This window comes from Vulpes lagopus, chromosome 10, assembly GCF_018345385.1.
Source record: "Vulpes lagopus strain Blue_001 chromosome 10, ASM1834538v1, whole genome shotgun sequence".
In the NCBI taxonomy this organism is placed as follows: Eukaryota; Metazoa; Chordata; class Mammalia; order Carnivora; family Canidae; genus Vulpes; species Vulpes lagopus.
This window is the reverse complement of record NC_054833.1, coordinates 57,810,480-57,826,955: the sequence shown is the minus strand read 5'-3', so window position 1 is coordinate 57,826,955 and position 16,476 is coordinate 57,810,480. Positions and strand designations below refer to the sequence as shown.

Genomic DNA, 16,476 nt, shown 5'->3' with positions numbered 1-16,476 from the left:
TTGAAATAAATGTGGCCAAATCTTGGTGATAGGTATGTCAAAGATTGTACTAGATTCTCAGTTTTTTTTTTTTTCATAGATTCTGTTTTAGAGCATGTTTGAAAATCTTTATCATTATGTATACAAAACCAAAATAGTAACATAACTATTCCTTAATAATAACCTGTACCATGGGCAAACAGATTTGAACTGTTTTCAGTACAGAAAGTTTAGGTTTTTCTAACTTTTAACTATTTGTCTCATTTAAATATATTTAATATGTAGCACATAAAGTAGATATTACACACCAAGTAAGTCATAAACAAAATTTGACCTAGTCTTCTTTGGGGCTCTCTGTACTGCTCTCTTAACTCTGTGGAAACAGGCCACAAATTAGTATTTAGGTTTGGTATGTGCAGTTTTTCTTTCCTAGTGACAACATGATAGCTATAGCTCTGGGTAATTTCCAGTAAAAAGGAGCATGAGCAGGTGTGAGTGTATAGACTTGAGTCTTGACAAAATTGTGGTTCTCAGAAATAACAAAGTATCCCAAAGATAATGCTTTTTTCTTTTAGTTCACGTTTTACAAAAACACTTTTACACGCAGAACATGAAGCTGACACACACAGTTTTCCTTCTGTGGCCTCACGTGTTTAGTGTCGGGGTCACTCCCACATACCTGCCACTGTTTCCTAGATGTCTGTCTTTATTTCCAGATAGATAATTGCTTCCTGCAGTTAACATTCTTATCACTTTCTCTGACTTGTGTTTCAGAATATTTATTTATTTGAGAAAGAGAGGGAGGTTACTGAACAGGGGTGAAGGTAGAGGGAGGGGAGAAAATCTCCAGCAGACACCCCACTGAGCATAGAGCCTGTGGGTGTTTGATCCCACAACTGTGAGATCATGACCTGAGCCGAAACCAAGAGTCGGATGCTTAACTGATGGAGCCACTCAGGTGCCCCTGGGTTTTAATAGTGGTGTTTTAATAGTGGTGATGAAGCAATGTGAAACATGTTGAGAGAGTCAAGCTCTCTTGAACAACTTTACTTACAATTAGCATGACTGACGTTTCCCCTGTTACTCAGACTGCCAAACTGTGGATTCCTCTTTGTGTGTATGTGATAATGATCAGTGTCTTCACAACTTTTTTTTTTTTTTTTTTTTTAAGATTTTGTTATTTATTCATGAGAGATGCACACAGAGACGCAGAGACACAGGCAGAGGGAGAAGCAGGCTCCCTGCAGGGAGCCCAATGGGAGACTCGATCCCAGGACCCCGGGATCACACCTTAAGTTGAAGGCAGATGAGCCACCCAGGTGTCCCTGTCTTCACAACTTTTAAAAGTTCTTTAATATTATCTATTTGATTTTTTTCAAGTGCTTAGAAGTTCTCGTAGAGAGGCATTGCCACTATCCTGGCTTGAGGGCTTTGTGGCTCCTTCAGGTCCTGCAGCCAGCCAGCGATAGAATTAGGCCCTAGGTCAGGCTGTTCTCCTGGCCAGCTAGCTTAGTTACTGCGTTCTGTGAAGGGAATTGATGACTTTACATAAAGATGGATGATTCTTCTGCATGAATGTCTCATAACTTTTAGATGGTGAAAGATATGGAAAAGTTGAGACACAAACAGTAGCAGACTGGGCAAGTTTTCTAAGAAAAGAGTCAGTATTCAGTGTATGTAAAATACTCTTCTAAACCAGAGGAAAAGACAGTTCATTGGAAACACAGGTAAAGACTATCACCAAAGAAGAAACATGGACATTAATAAATGTGTAAAAAGATACTAGCCTCACTACTGATCTGGGAATACGGATGACAGATGTCACCAGCTTCTCCCCGTGACATTGGCAAGGGTTTTGAAAAGTGGAGAATAGTGAGTGTGGTGGGGAACAGGCACTCTGCCACATACTGTCGGTAGATTCACCTTGTGTGAGAGTCCATCTGGCTAAACACATGTCCTGCCCAGGCTTAAATCCTGCAGCTGGCATGTCTGAGAAACTTTAAGAGGTGGTAAAGGGGCATGGAGAAAATTAACCTGACATTAAAGAATCCTTGACCTGGTAGCTGCTAGTGGACTCTGGCTTGCTTTTCTCCTCTGCTAACCATTTCTTGAATGTTTACTTTGTGCCAGTATTGTACTACTACTAATAAGCATTTTCAGCAAGTTGTTTTAGCATTAAAGCAACCTTCTGAGGTGGCTGTTCTTTTTTTTTTTTTTTTTAATTTTTAAAATTTATTTATGATAGTCACACACAGAGAGAGAGAGAGAGAGGCAGAGACATAGGCAGAGGGAGAAGCAGGCTCCATGCACCGGGAGCCCGACGTGGGATTCGATCCCGGGTCTCCAGGATCGCGCCCTGGGCCAAAGGCAGGCGCTAAACCGCTGCGCCACCCAGGGATCCCTGAGGTGGCTGTTCTTAAGGCCCATCTCGTAGATGTGGAAACCGAGGCAGCAAAAGAGGTCAAATAAGTTCATTAGCCAGTGAGTGAAAGAGCCTCATTTTAACTGTAAAGCTATGTACTTAATTGCTGTCTGGTTGGATAATTAATAAGCAATGGATTTGTGATACAGTGCATACCTTAAATTTTATTTTTATTAAAATAATTTCATATTGGGGGGCGCATGGGTGACTCAGTCAGTTGAGTGTCCGGCTCTTGGTTTTGGCTCGGGTCATGATCTAGCGGTCCTGGGATCAAGCCCTGAGGTGGGCTCCCTTGCCCTCTGCCCCTCCTCCCACCTGCGTGCTCTCTCTCTAAAATAAATTTTTTAAATATTTCATTTTCTAAGATAGCATGTTAAAATTTAATGCTTACAATTTCTTCATTAGGATGTTAACATCATAAATGTAATGCTTTACCTCTTCTTTGGAAGGTCAGCCTGATACAGGCAAACCCTTGGTTAACGGAAAGCCTCTACTTTCTCCCCAGAGGACCTGAAGAGGCAAAATGCAGTGTTGCAGGCAGCGCAGGATGACCTGGGGCACCTGCGCACGCAGCTGTGGGAAGCCCAGGCGGAGGTGGAGAACATTAAGGCCATCGCCACGGTCTCTGAGAACACCAAGCAGGAAGCAATCGATGAAGTGAAAAGACAGTGGAGAGAAGAGGTGGCCTCGCTCCAGGCTGTGATGAAAGGTAAAGACGAAGAATGTTCGATCTGTGCTGCGATTTCCCAAGATCGCTGCTGCTAATGGTGGACAGCGTTTTCAGAGGGTCTTCAGCTGTGGCCTGAGTTGACGTGTGGCTGTATGCAGGAGCGTCGTCAGGGTGCACTGTGCTCTCTGAGACAGGAGAAGTCAGTGGCACTGGTGGGGCTGCCGTCTGCCTCTGCCCCGAGCCGAGTAGAGGAGGCCTACTGGGAGTGTGGATGGGGCTGTGGTGCTGAGCCATGGCTGCGTTCCCCTGCCAAGGTTGGGTGCTTGGGTGCAGGGGGTGGGCAGGGGCACCGGGCTGGGTCCTGTCCCCACTCACACTTCCTGACCACCCCCCCAGTCCTGTGTGGCCATGATGTCAGAGAATTGCAGGGAAGACTCTTTTCCGTGGTAGAAAGGCATGGGCTAGAATAGACAGGCTGTCTGGGCTGGAGGCCTGTGACCTGGGAATGGAGGAAGAGTAGCAGTTGAGCCTGTCTGCTGTTGGCACTGGGGCCCCAGTCACTGCCTGTGTTTCTGACCAGGCGCCAATGAAATGAAAGATGTTGCCACTAAGCTTTGGGTTCCTGGAATATATTAAGGTTTTATTTATTCATGAGAGACACACAAAGACACAGGCAGAGGGAGAAGCAGGCTCCCTGCAGGGAGCCCAATGTGGAACTCGATCCCAGGACTCTGGGAATGTGCCCTGAGCCGAAGGCAGATGCTCAGCAGTAGAGCCACCTCGGCATCCTTCGTTTAATTAATATTAAAAATGTGAAATAGTGGTGGCTTTCTCCCCATCTGGGCACTTAGGTGTCATTTTTGCTTTCGTGCTCTCTGAAAGAAGACAGGGGAGCCTGTATTTCCAGGTTGGTGGCCATCACTTTGGTGTGGCTGTAAACTTCATGGTACCCGATAACCATGGCTTACCCACACAGGAGTCCATTTTTCTCACAGAAGCAGCAGTCTGGAGGGAGGGACTGTAGGGACTGTAGGCTGGTTACAGTGCTTCCACGACATCACCAACGTCCCAGGTTTCTTCACTTCCTCCATCCCTTATTGTATGGTTTCAACTCCATTCTCCTTATGGCTGGAAAGTGGCTACTCCTCCTCCAGTCACTCTCAGAGAAGCAGCAAACATTTTGTAGAAGTCTCCAGCACATACACCCCCTCTCATTTAGTCAGGTGTGTGGTTACCCATAACTACAAAGGCAGCTGGAAAATCTAGTTTTTAAGTTGGGCCACTGGCTTCCAAAACAAAAGTGGGATTTTGTTGGGGGGGGGTAGTTAGGGGCAGTCAGCAGTGTTTATCCTATAATGCCTTAAGATTAAAGATAAAGCCATTTACTAGCGACTATATAGAATTTGTCTCAGTTTAGAATCCTCAGTTATAGTAAACTATTCCAGAAGCATATCCCTTTTCTCCCTCCTTCAGATAGTTGGATTGGAGTGACAGTCCATTTGTCTCAGGAGCTGAAGTGTAGTGTCGGGAGGTTGGTCCCAGCTCTGAATTCCAGCTCTGCTGCTCCCTACTTGTGAAACATTCTCTGGCCAGAGTGTCTCACCTCCCCTGAGCTTTCCCCGTCTGTGAGAGACACATGGCACCTGCCTACCATGAAGATTAGAGATGGTTTAAAGCCCTTAGGAAAATTGCACAGAATAAGAACCACAATTCTTTTTTTTTTTTTTTTTTTTAAGATTTTATTTACTTATTCATGAGAGATAGAGAGAGAGAGGCAGAGACAGGCTGAGGGAGAAGCAGGCTCCCTGCGGGGAGCATGATGCAGAACTCAATCCCAGGACCCCAGGGTCACGACGAAGGCAGATGGTCAACCACTGAGCCACCCAGGCATCCCAAATACCAGAAATCTTAACTTTAAGTTGTTTCACATAAATTAGAAGATTTCCAGAAACTAGGCATGATCTCCTTATGTAACTCCTTTTAAAATTTCATTGTGCCAGAACATTCTTCCTTAGAGCACTCAGACTTGCCATCTGTGGTGATGTTTTGTAGAAACAGTCCGTGACTACGAACACCAGTTCCACCTGCGGCTGGAGCAGGAGCGGAGCCAGTGGGCGCAGTACCGGGAGTCCGCAGAGAGGGAGATAGCCGATCTGAGGAGGAGGCTGTCCGAAGGCCAAGAGGAGGAGAATTTAGAAAATGAGATGAAAAAGGTATGAAGGAATACACTTGTCTGTAGGAGTATTGACACCCGGATGCAGGATGCCTCTTCTGATGTTACTGTGGCAGTAGGCTGACGTTCTTGTTTCCTGTTGGATGGATTCTGTGGACGCACTCCTAAATGCAGTGCTAGGTGGCCTGACTTACTGACCCCTCACTTCCGCGTGGCTGACTCCCTCCCCATCTTCACGTCTCTGACCAAATGTCCTGGCTGCATGAGGCCTGTCCTGACACTTCCCCCCACACTTGCCATAGCTCTGATCGCCTTATCCTGTTGTCATTTCTCTTTTTCTGTAGCACAGATTTCCTTAGAGCACACACAGTGTTCCCTTGTTTGTTATATTTGTTGTTTGCTCGCTGGAACGGGAGCCCCCCGAGGGCAGGAGTCTTGTTTATTGGAGTTTCGTATACCTACCTACAGTCATGTCTAGCACAGTGGTGCTGCATGTTTATCGAATGAGTGTTGTTGCCAGGTGAATGTGTCTAAATCACAGCTTTAAAACAGATGATTTTCCGTCTGTCTCAGTATATTGTGGTTCCTGTGGGATAAATGTACCGCATGCTGTGCTTGAACACATTACCGTAGATGCCTGAACAGAGCGGCTGAATAGAAGGTGCAGTATTTTATCATTGAGAAAATTTAAAAAGCTTTCCCGTCAGTGTGATTATATGAACTTTTCCTTTACTAATGTAGGTACATTCATATATTTTAAGTCACATATTCTATAAAATTAATAAGTGGAATTTGATTTTTAAATTTCATTTGGATTATTTTCTTTGGCTCCTAACCCTTGGTCCATACAAGAACTACTTTTGTGTATTTAGAAGGTTAATGTTTATAATAACACAAAAATCATTTGAGAACCCAGTACTCCAAATAGAAGCTTTAAACACAAATTGTTTTTTTCATTCTACCCTGTTCCAGGACAAGACTAACTCAGCATGTCCATGAGGACCTAACAGTGTCTTCTTGACCACAGAGTTACTTAGTCATCTGACGGTGTGGTCCATAGCAAGCCGCCATCACCCCCTCCAGGTGTTGGACATGGCTCATGGTTGATGCTGCCACTGGGAATTTTATCCTGAATCTTAGCAGGAGATTGTTTTCTTCATTTTTTATTTATTTATGATAGTCACAGAGAGAGAGGCAGAGACACAGGCAGAGGGAGAAGCAGGCTCCATGCAGGGAGCCCAATGCGGGACCCGACCCAAGGACCCCAGGATTATTATGCCCTGGGCCGAAGGCAGGTGCCAAACTTCTGAGCCACCCAGGGATCCCCCTCAAAATTTATTTTTAAAATAAATTTTGTTTTTTAGGATGTTTTTTGATTTACAGAACCACTGTGAAGATCATACAGAGTTCCCATATATGCCACACTCAATTTTCCCTGTTGGTAGTATCTGTTGTTAGTGGTACATTCGTTACAACTATTAAACCAGTGTTGACTCATTATTATTAACTAAAGTCTATGCTTTTTATTCTGACTTCGTTTTACCTAATGTCCTTTTTTACTGTTCTGAGATCTCTGGCACCATAATACATTGCATGATGCCACATGTATCTTTAGGTTCCTCTCGACCCTGGCAGGTTTTTAAATATTCCTTATTGTTGTTGTTTAAAAAAAAAAAAATCTAAGAAGGTGATTAATAAAATGCAACACCCAGGCATGAAAACAATTCTGAGAAAATTCATAAAGGAAGGCCATTTCCTCTTTGTTTATCAGAAACGACCCTACAATAAATATTGTAACTGATACGGAATTCTTGAAAGCTGTTTCGCTGGAAGACGAAGCACAGAGGATGCCAGCTTTTATGTCTTCTGTTCAATATTACACCGAAGGTATAGGCTTGGCAATAAAGTAGTAGGAAAGAAAGAAAAAGTCCTAAGGATCAACTTTTAATCCATAAAATCATTATATGTGGATTATACTTTCTTTTTTGTTTTTGTATTTGTTTTTCTAAATTTTTTAGACTTTTAATTCCAGCATAGTTCACAGTGTTGTGTTAATTTCAGGTGAACAGTATAGTAATTCAGCACTTCCAAGCACCACCCTATGCTCATCACCACAAATGACTCCTTAGTAAGTTTTCCTTGTCTTTATTGACCTTTCTGACATTTAAAAAAATCATCTTTACAAGTTTTGTTTATAATGATGTGCAACACTTGTGGAGTCATCTTTGCATCAGTAAGTAGCTCCATCTGTGTTAAATTCTTTGCTTCCCTCCTTTTGTTTTCCTGCTGATTTTTATCATCAGGCCTCTGTAAGTATCCCAAATTAGCCTGGACTGAGGGTATTTTAAGCTCCGAGGTCTTTTCCAAACAGGACTTAGTTAAAAATAAAATAAATGACGAAATGATTCTTTAAGAACTGGAAAATAAAGTGAGTCCTCTTTTCTCCCTCAGAAAGGTGAGAGAGATGGTTTTTGGGGAAATCTCCACTCCACTCATAGTTGGACATATTTTCCCCACCATGAACACTAAGGATGAACTTGAACTCTTTTAAATTCAGTGAATAAGCTTGATTTTCATTTTAACCAGCAGGGAAAGAGCTAATTTTGTGAGTCTACCTTTGTTTCTGTGTGTGTGCATATAGTGCACACTATATAGTATGTATATAGTATATACATACATATATGTATGCACATATATATGTTATATACACACATTTACACACATGTATATATACTAATGTATATGCATACATATATACATTATATACACATTGCACATACATGTGTACATATATGTATGTATTGTATATACAGTATAGATAATGAAAATCTAGTATCATGAGTTTACTCATTTATGGATATTACTTTTAATCCGTGTTTTTGAGAATGAAAGATAGAAAGCAATATAATAGTTTTAGGGGTCATTCTTTGGTGTTGTTTCAATTAGATATCAAAAGTAAAATAATATGTAAATTACTCTTGAAAATAACTGAGATGGAAGCTTTTTTATAGCAACATAGTTTTCTAAAATTTTAGAATATACACTGTTCTATTTATGTTTAAAAACTAACCAGTCCTGGGGATCCCTGGGTGGCGCAGCGGTTTGGCGCCTACCTTTGGCCCAGGGTGCGATCCTGGAGACCCGGGATCGAGTCCCACGTCGGGCTCCCGGTGCATGGAGCCTGCTTCTCCCTCTGCCTATGTCTCTGCCTCTCTCTCTCTCTCTCTCTCTGTGTGTGTGACTATTATAAATAAATAAAATTTTTTTAAAAATTTGTAAAAAAAACCCCAAAAACTAACCAGTCCTTTCATCCAGCCATTTCATAAGAAATTATGGTTTCATGAATTTAGTGACCAGAATTATGAAAATTAAAGTATGTATGTTTCCTTTTATATATATGGTCTTTTCCAATTTAATTAATTGATATAAAAAATCAAATTTGGCACATGAATCAATTTTTTTTAAAGATTTATTTATTTATGATAGAGAGAGAGAGAGAGAGGGAGAGAGAGAGGCAGAGACACAGGAGGAGGGAGAAGCAGGCTCCATGCCGGGAGCCTGACATGGGACTCGATCTTGGGATTCCAGGATCGCGCCCTGGGCCAAAGGCAGGCGCTAAACCGCTGAGCCACCCAGGGATCCCCGTGAATCCATTTTCCTACTTACTCCCAATTTTTAAGTGTAATATTTGAGAAAATTGTGATGATGACTTGACATTTAGAGTCTTGCAACATTTGAGAATCCGATGTGGTTCAGGTAATATAGCACCCGGTAGGCTTACTTGTTGTGCCAAGTCTAACATGTACAAGCCAATGTTTCTTAGAAAAACAATGAACCAGTAAGTTGTAGCATTTAATTCTTTTTCACCATAGGCCCAAGAGGATGCGGAAAAGCTTCGGTCTGTTGTGATGCCCATGGAGAAGGAAATTGCAGCTCTGAAAGACAAGCTGACAGAGACTGAAGACAAAGTGAAAGAGCTGGAAGCCTCAAAGGTCGGGAGACGTTGTAGCCTGTTCCTTCACCCCAGGGCCCTGACCTAACCCTATGAGAAAAGTTAGAGTCACTGAGGGCATAGGAATGTAGAAAGGGTAAATATGTCCATGATCCTAATAAATGTAAACTGATAATTACCTACTAAAATAGATGGGATTTAAAAAAAAAAAAATCTAAATTTATATTGCTTATAATAGATACACCTGAAATAAAACTATAAGGTTGAAAATAAAGGATGTTTAAAGATATGCTATCCAAACTCTAACACAAAGAATGTTGATATAGTAATTGTGATATGAAGCATTTAGGATGTAGGGAAAAAAGAATACCAATGGAGGGTCCTTATCTAATAATCCATCAATAGGATGTGACAGTCATGATTGTATCATATATACCTTAAAATATGTGAACTAAAAGGGACGGTCACAAGGGGAAATTCATGTTCACAGTTACAGTAGGAGATTGATCTTTAGCAAGTGATAGTGTAAGCAGAGAAAAATATTAGCAGGGATGTAGGGGTTTTGAGCAATCTGATTAATAATTTAGATATAATAGACCTACAGAAACCTGTACCTGAGAAAGAGAGACTGAATCTTACATAGTAGTAGGGCATAGAATTTCAGACCTCAGCGTTTATTAGCTGGAGACCTTGAACAAATGACTTAATCTTACTGTGCTTTGGTTTTCTTAACTGTAAAATGAGGATAATAGTACCTTCCTCATAAGGCTATTAATAGGATTATATAAGTCCACACGTATAAAGCACTTAGGATAGTGAATGGGATAAAATAATTATTAGTTTTAGGTATATTATGCTTTTCATAGTGTCACAAAGGAAGTGCCAAAAAATTTTGAAGAATTGTTATGCAGACTCAGATCTCTGACCACAGGTTATTAAATTATTTATAGTAAAATGGTAGCTAAAATAAAATGCTTGGAATGAAAGAAAAACTCATGAAAAAGGAATTAAAAAATATTTAGTGTTTTGAATATTTTACTCAAGTCTAGAAAGCAAACAATAGTACAGACAATATGAATACAAGGAAATAATATGCCTAAGAGAAGAAATTAGTAAAATAGAAAAAAAAATTGAGAATGCCAATATAATGCGAAAAAATGGGAAGCCTAGTAAGATAGACAAACCTACATTAAAACTAATCAGGAGGGACACCTTAGTGGCTCTGTTGGTTGAGCATCTGGTGCCTGGTTTCAGCCCAGGTCATGAGATGGAGCCGTAGGTTGGGCCCTGCCCTGGTCATGGAGTCCTCTTGAGATTCTCTCTCCTTCTCCCTCTGCTCCTTCCCCTGCTCTTTCTCTCTAAAATAAATAGATAAAATCTTTAAAAAATAATCAGGAAGAAAGACTCAAATCATTAGAAATGAGAAGGGGACATGACTACAAATCCAGAGAGACTTATAAGTAATACTGTGAACAGTGTCACACTAATAAATTTGAAATGAAATAAATTTGATGAAGTGAAAACATTTCTGATGAAAGGTAATTAGCCAGAATTGTCACAGAAAACAGGGGATCCCTGGGTGGCTCAGTGGTTTAGCGCCTGCCTTCGGCCCAGGGCATGATCCTGGAGTCCCGAGATGGAGTCACACAGCGGGCTCCCTGCATGGAGCCTGCTTCTTTCTCCACCTGTGTCTCTGTCTCTTTCTTTGTGTCTCTAATGAATAAATAAATAAAATCTTAAAAAAAAGAAAGAGAACAGAAAAGAGGGAAATTACGAGATTTGCATAATTTTATTACAAACACAGAGAGTTGAGCACTTGGGTGGTTCAGTGGTTGAGCGTCTGCCTTCGGCTCAGGGCATGATCCTGGGGTCCTGGGATCGAGTTCTGCATCAGGCTCCCCACAGGAAACTTGCTTCTTCCTCTGCCTGTGTCTCTGCCTATCTCTCTGTGTCTCTCATGAATAAATAATAAAATCTTGAAAAAAACCACACACACACATACACACACACACACAGGTGGTAGAAGGAAAGGAATTCTAGATCTATCTCATTTAGGAATACAGAAACAAAAATTTTCAACAGTGTAGTTAAAAAAAAGACATCATAACCAAATAGGCTATATTCACAGGAATTTAAGGAGGGCATGTCACCAGAAAATGTAGTATAGTACTACAGGAGAAGATGATAGAGGAGTAATCTATTCAGCTTGGATTTAGAAAGGGATTCGATGAATTTAAACAGTAACTTAAGAGCTATTTATCAGTAGCAAACATCATAATCAATGAGTGTTTAGCAGCCTTACTATTAGTGACAGGAGCACTGAGGAGACCTGTACTTTGTGCAGGGGGTGGTTGTGGTCCTGGACAATGCAGCAAGATGAGATGCAGAGACGGAGCATAAGCACTGAATGGAAACAGGGAAACTGATGATCGTTCATGTAGAAAAGCCAGAGAATGTACCAACATCTTGTTAGACTGAGCAACAGTTCAAGAAAGTTGTTCTGACAAGATCAACTAATAATATTCTCAGTAATATATTTGAATAATATTATTCAAAATAATATTCTCCAGTAATCTATCCAAGTAAAGAATATAATGGGGGAAAATCCCATTTATAGTAGCAAAATCAAAAAAATCCCACAAAAAACCTAAAATCAACTCTGTGTTACCTGAAAATGTATCTAAACAAAAATGGGTAAGATCATTATAGAATACATTATGATGAAGGTCTGAGCTTGTGTGTTCCTGAATGAGAAGATAATGTATTATTAGACAGCCCGGGTGGCTCAGTGGTTTAGTGCTGCCTTCAGCCTAGGGCCTGATCCTGGAGACCCAGGATCAGATCCTACATCAGACTCCTTGCATGGAGCCTGCTTCTCCCTCTGCCTGTGTTGTGTCTCAGCCTTGCTTTGTGTGTCTCTCATAAATAAATAAATAAATAAAATCTTAAAAAAAAAAAGATAATGTATTATAATGTATATCCCCAAATTAATCTATGATTAATCTATAAATTCAGAATTCCACTCAAATCCAATAGGGTTTAATAAGGAACTTGGTAAGTAGATCTCAAGATTCATACAGAGAAGCAATGTACCCTGAAACTCTTCCACTTTCAGCTGCTGTTGTCAGGTTGGAGACTCAGTTGACAATTTGGGGATTCTTAGGGTCATCTTTCCCTCCCTTTACTTTACTTTGTCCTGTGTTGATGCTGATACCACGGATGTTCATGGAGGCTGCTTTCAGAGTTTGACCCCACACTCCAACTATCACTTTGTTTCTTTAGTTTTATTATTTTAGTAGCTTTGTTGTTAATGTAAATGGAATTCAAGGAAATTCACAGACTGTGCCACCACTGCTACCGTTTTCCCAGAGTTCTGCTCAATAGCTTTCAAATGTAAGAAACTCACTGATTTTTGAGTCAGATATTTATGCTAAGAAGTGGTAGTGGATGGAGTTAGTGGTTGTGTACCACCATTTTATGTCTGCTGTATGGACTCTGGTTGTCATCAACTGAATTCCCAGCGGCAGGGAACATGCGTCACAGTGGCCAGCACCATGGTGCTTGGTTAGTCTCTTTGGTTGGCTCACAACCTCCATGAGGCATCACATGGCGCTTCCATGGTCATTGTAGCCTGTGCCCAGTACTAACGTCTTGTGTTAATGGTCTAGGAAGTAAAGACCACTGAAAACAGATCAGCCCTCATTTGCAAATTTGAAGAAGTAGGAAGTTAAAAGGCATGAAAGTAACTTTGAAAATGAAGTTAGACATAACCATTTGAAAAAGTTGACGTTAATAAATGGCCAAAATTGAGATGCCTGGGTGGCTCAGTGGTTTAGCGCCCGCCTTCTGTCCAGAGCATGATCCTGCCATCCAGAGCAGGATGGAGTCCCTCATGGGGCTCCCTACAGGGAGCCTGTTTCTCCCTCTGCCTGTGTCTCTGACTCTCTCTCTTGTCTCTCATGAATAAATAAAATTTAAAAATAAATAAATAAATGAAATAAATGGCCAAGATTTAGGATAGATAACGTATAAGACAAGGTAAAACAAGTGATTATATATTCACTCTCTGGGGCAAGATTGCATTTTATTTTGGTTATAACTCTTTCAGATATTAGACTATCTTGTTAATATTTGACTATTATTAATGTTAAACAGAAATAAGGCATTTAAAAAATGTTTTTTTTTTTTAAAGATTTATTTATTTATTCATGATAGAGAGAGAGGCAGAGACACAGGCAGAGGGAGAAGCAGGCTCCATGTCAGGAGCCCGACACGGGACTCGATCCCGGGACTCCAGGATCGCGCCCTGGGCCAAAGGCAGGCGCCAAACCGTTGAGCCACCCAGGGATCCCCTAAAAAAATGTTTTTAAAAAACATTGAAACTGTTGTAAGTTTCAGTTTCACAGAATTGCATTTTGTTTCAGGTTAAAGAACTGAACCATTACCTGGAAGCTGAGAAGTCTTGCAGAACTGACCTGGAGATGTACGTAGCTGTTCTGAATACTCAGAAATCCGTTTTACAGGAGGATGCTGAGAAACTTCGGAAGGAATTGCATGAAGGTAAATATATATTCTGTGTATTTTTAGTCTCAGTCTCAATTGATACTGATTAAAAACAGTAACAAGTCTTAGACTCTAACTTGTTAATGATTCACTGTGAAGCTTTGCAGTGGGTTCAGGTGTTGTAGTGAAAGGCTGGAGCTATGAGATCTCCTGAAGAGATATGGGTTGTAGACAGTTCCTCTCTCCTCAGGGACCCCAGGAGTAACTTGACAAGGCATGAGAGGTGGGCAGAAAGACCAGAGGGCTGGGAAGTGCTGGGGAAACTGTGTTTGCCCCCAGACTCCTTTTAATGGAGGTAGATTAGCAAGAGTGAAAATAGGACAGAGGACAGATAGTATATTCTGGTGGCCTCAAGTAGCATCCCTGTTTATAAGGGTCTGTTTTGATTTCAGGCTGGTAGCAGATTTGTACAGAAATTGATTTTATTTTCCCTGGCCTGGGGGAGAAGGCTTATCTTTTCCCCATTAACATAAAAATAGACTTTTTTTTTTTGTCTTCAGTTCTGCTAGTGAGTCTTAATTATCTGGGGTTCTTAACCTTTTTGTTTCGTGGACTCTTGGCAATCTTGTGAAAACTCTTAGGATGCTGGTTTTTTTTTTTTTTTTTTAAAAGCAGCTCAGTTTTTATTTTTTTTTATTTTTAATTTTTTTTTTATTTATTTATGATAGTCAGAGAGAGAGAGAGAGAGAGAGAGAGAGGCAGAGACATAGGCAGAGGGAGAAGTAGGCTCCATGCACCGGGAGCCCGACGTAGGATTCGATCCCAGGTCTCCAGGATCGCGCCCTGGGCCAAAGGCAGGCGCTAAACCGCTGCGCCACCCAGGGATCCCAGGATGCTGTTTTTAATCCCTACAGTATTAAAAATCAATTAATCCCTACAATATAAAATACAAAAGAAATCACTTACGATACAAAATATAAATAACTGCAAACTTATTATACAGAAAGAAATGTGTTATTTTATGGATGCATTAATTACAGAGGTTTGGTAGCATGTCTGGTAAGGACTGTAGTCCTGAAGCAATGCCACTGTGCCAAGACACAGCAGTGGCTGCAGCTTCTGTTGGCGATGAAGCCATGGGCGGTGTCTTCCTTAACTGTGCTGGGTTGCCCAGATTGTGAGTAACTAAAGGAAATGGTAAATTTCAGTTAGAGGTTAGTAAAAGTGCAGATCTGACTTTTTTCATAATCTAGATGCATAGATACCTTGAAATCTTGTACGTGTTGTAGGTTATACTAATAACATATTTTCACACGCAAGTTAGGGCTGTGGTGATAAGAGTCCTATACAGTGAATACTTCCAGGTAGTATATCAAGTACTGTGGGAAGTACAGCTCTTCCATCAATAATTTAGGCTTTCATATTAGTTTATTTTCTCAAATAATGGAAAGCTGAAATTAATAAGCCTACAGAATTATTTCATAAAATGTTATGAAAATCACCTCAAAGTTTGAGCAAGTCTTTGGCTTTCTGGAAACACTTTTCAGATGTGCTGCTGTCAAAAAGACACACAACTCAGAAAGTGTCCAAAAGAAGTAGGAATTTCTGTTTAAACGATGTACTCCAACCCTTCCAGAAAGTGTTCAGACCTCCAAGCTTTCCTTTCCTTTGTTTGTTTGTTTGTTTGTTTTTGACCTCCAAGCCTTCCTAACATGTCTGGAAAAGTATCTGAGAAGTTTCATTAGAATGAGTAAGGGGATAATTTCCATACCAGAAGGAGAAAAAGGTGAAAGTTGAACAGCATTGTAACTTACGACCTGCACTGGGAGACTTAGCCGTGCAGCTACGTTAGTGCTCCTGCCTCTTGCAGGGGCCACTTGCAAGTGCACCAGGGAGGCAGCAGAGCCACAGACGAGCTTTTTGGGAGAAGCTAAGTGGGGCTTTGAAGGACAGGGAGATTATTTGTCAGGTGGCCAGAGATGAGTGATGTTCAAAGCCATTGGCATATGGTACAACAGATAAAGGAATGGAAGAAATTGGTTCAGCAAAGTTAGGATGTGGGAGACAGGGGCAAAATGTGAGAGCCAGATTGTGGACACCTTATGCTGAAGCCCAGATTTGGATTTTATCATATAAGCAGGAAGGAGCTTCTGAAGGGCTTTTAAAATGTTTTTCTTAAATAACAGCTTTATGGAAACATAATTCACATGGCATGAAGTTCACTTCTTCAAAATCTCCTACTCAGAAAGCTGTGCACTGTTATCACTGCCTAATTCCCCAACAGTTTAACTACCAAAAAAATTCTGTGCTCATCACTGGTCACTTCCTTTTCCGCCTTCCTCCCAGCCCCGGGCAGCCCTGGTATCCTTCCCGTCTGTTCAGATTGGCCTCTACTGGTCTTCTGAATAAATGGCATTATACAGTATGTGGCCTTGGGTTTGACTTTTCTGAAGAGCTTTAAACTCGAGAGTGATCATGTAAATTTTGCATTTTAGGAAGTTCAGTTCAGCTAGCAGTAGTGTGGATAGTAGGCCAGCGAGGCAAGACCAATGGTAGGAAGCATACCAGTTGTCGGGGTTGTGAGAGTGGATCTGAGGCAGGTGGCTGAAAGTGGCCATGTCACACAGCCCAGGAGGAAGCAGTAGTGGGGTGAGGCAAGGCAGCAGTACAGTTGTCTCTCTGGTTTCTGGCTGGAGTGGCTGGGTGATGCCACCCACTCATTTTTTAGTACAGGACAGCTGAGCTGGCGAGTGTCAGCAGTACCTGCCATTTCGGAG

At 41.2% G+C, this 16,476-nt stretch overlaps 1 protein-coding gene across 2 annotated transcripts in view; it reads left to right on the top strand.

The window, feature by feature from the left end:
• RABEP1 (rabaptin, RAB GTPase binding effector protein 1) overlaps window positions 1-16,476 on the top strand; it is a 106,436-nt gene that overhangs the window by 55,210 nt on the left and 34,750 nt on the right. For both annotated transcript variants that reach the window (XM_041772132.1, XM_041772131.1), the window contains exons 3-6: window positions 2,907-3,110; window positions 5,124-5,284; window positions 9,117-9,236; window positions 13,621-13,756. In XM_041772132.1, coding sequence (XP_041628066.1) covers window positions 2,907-3,110; window positions 5,124-5,284; window positions 9,117-9,236; window positions 13,621-13,756 — 621 coding nt within the window. The remainder of the gene's footprint in view (window positions 1-2,906; window positions 3,111-5,123; window positions 5,285-9,116; window positions 9,237-13,620; window positions 13,757-16,476) is intronic.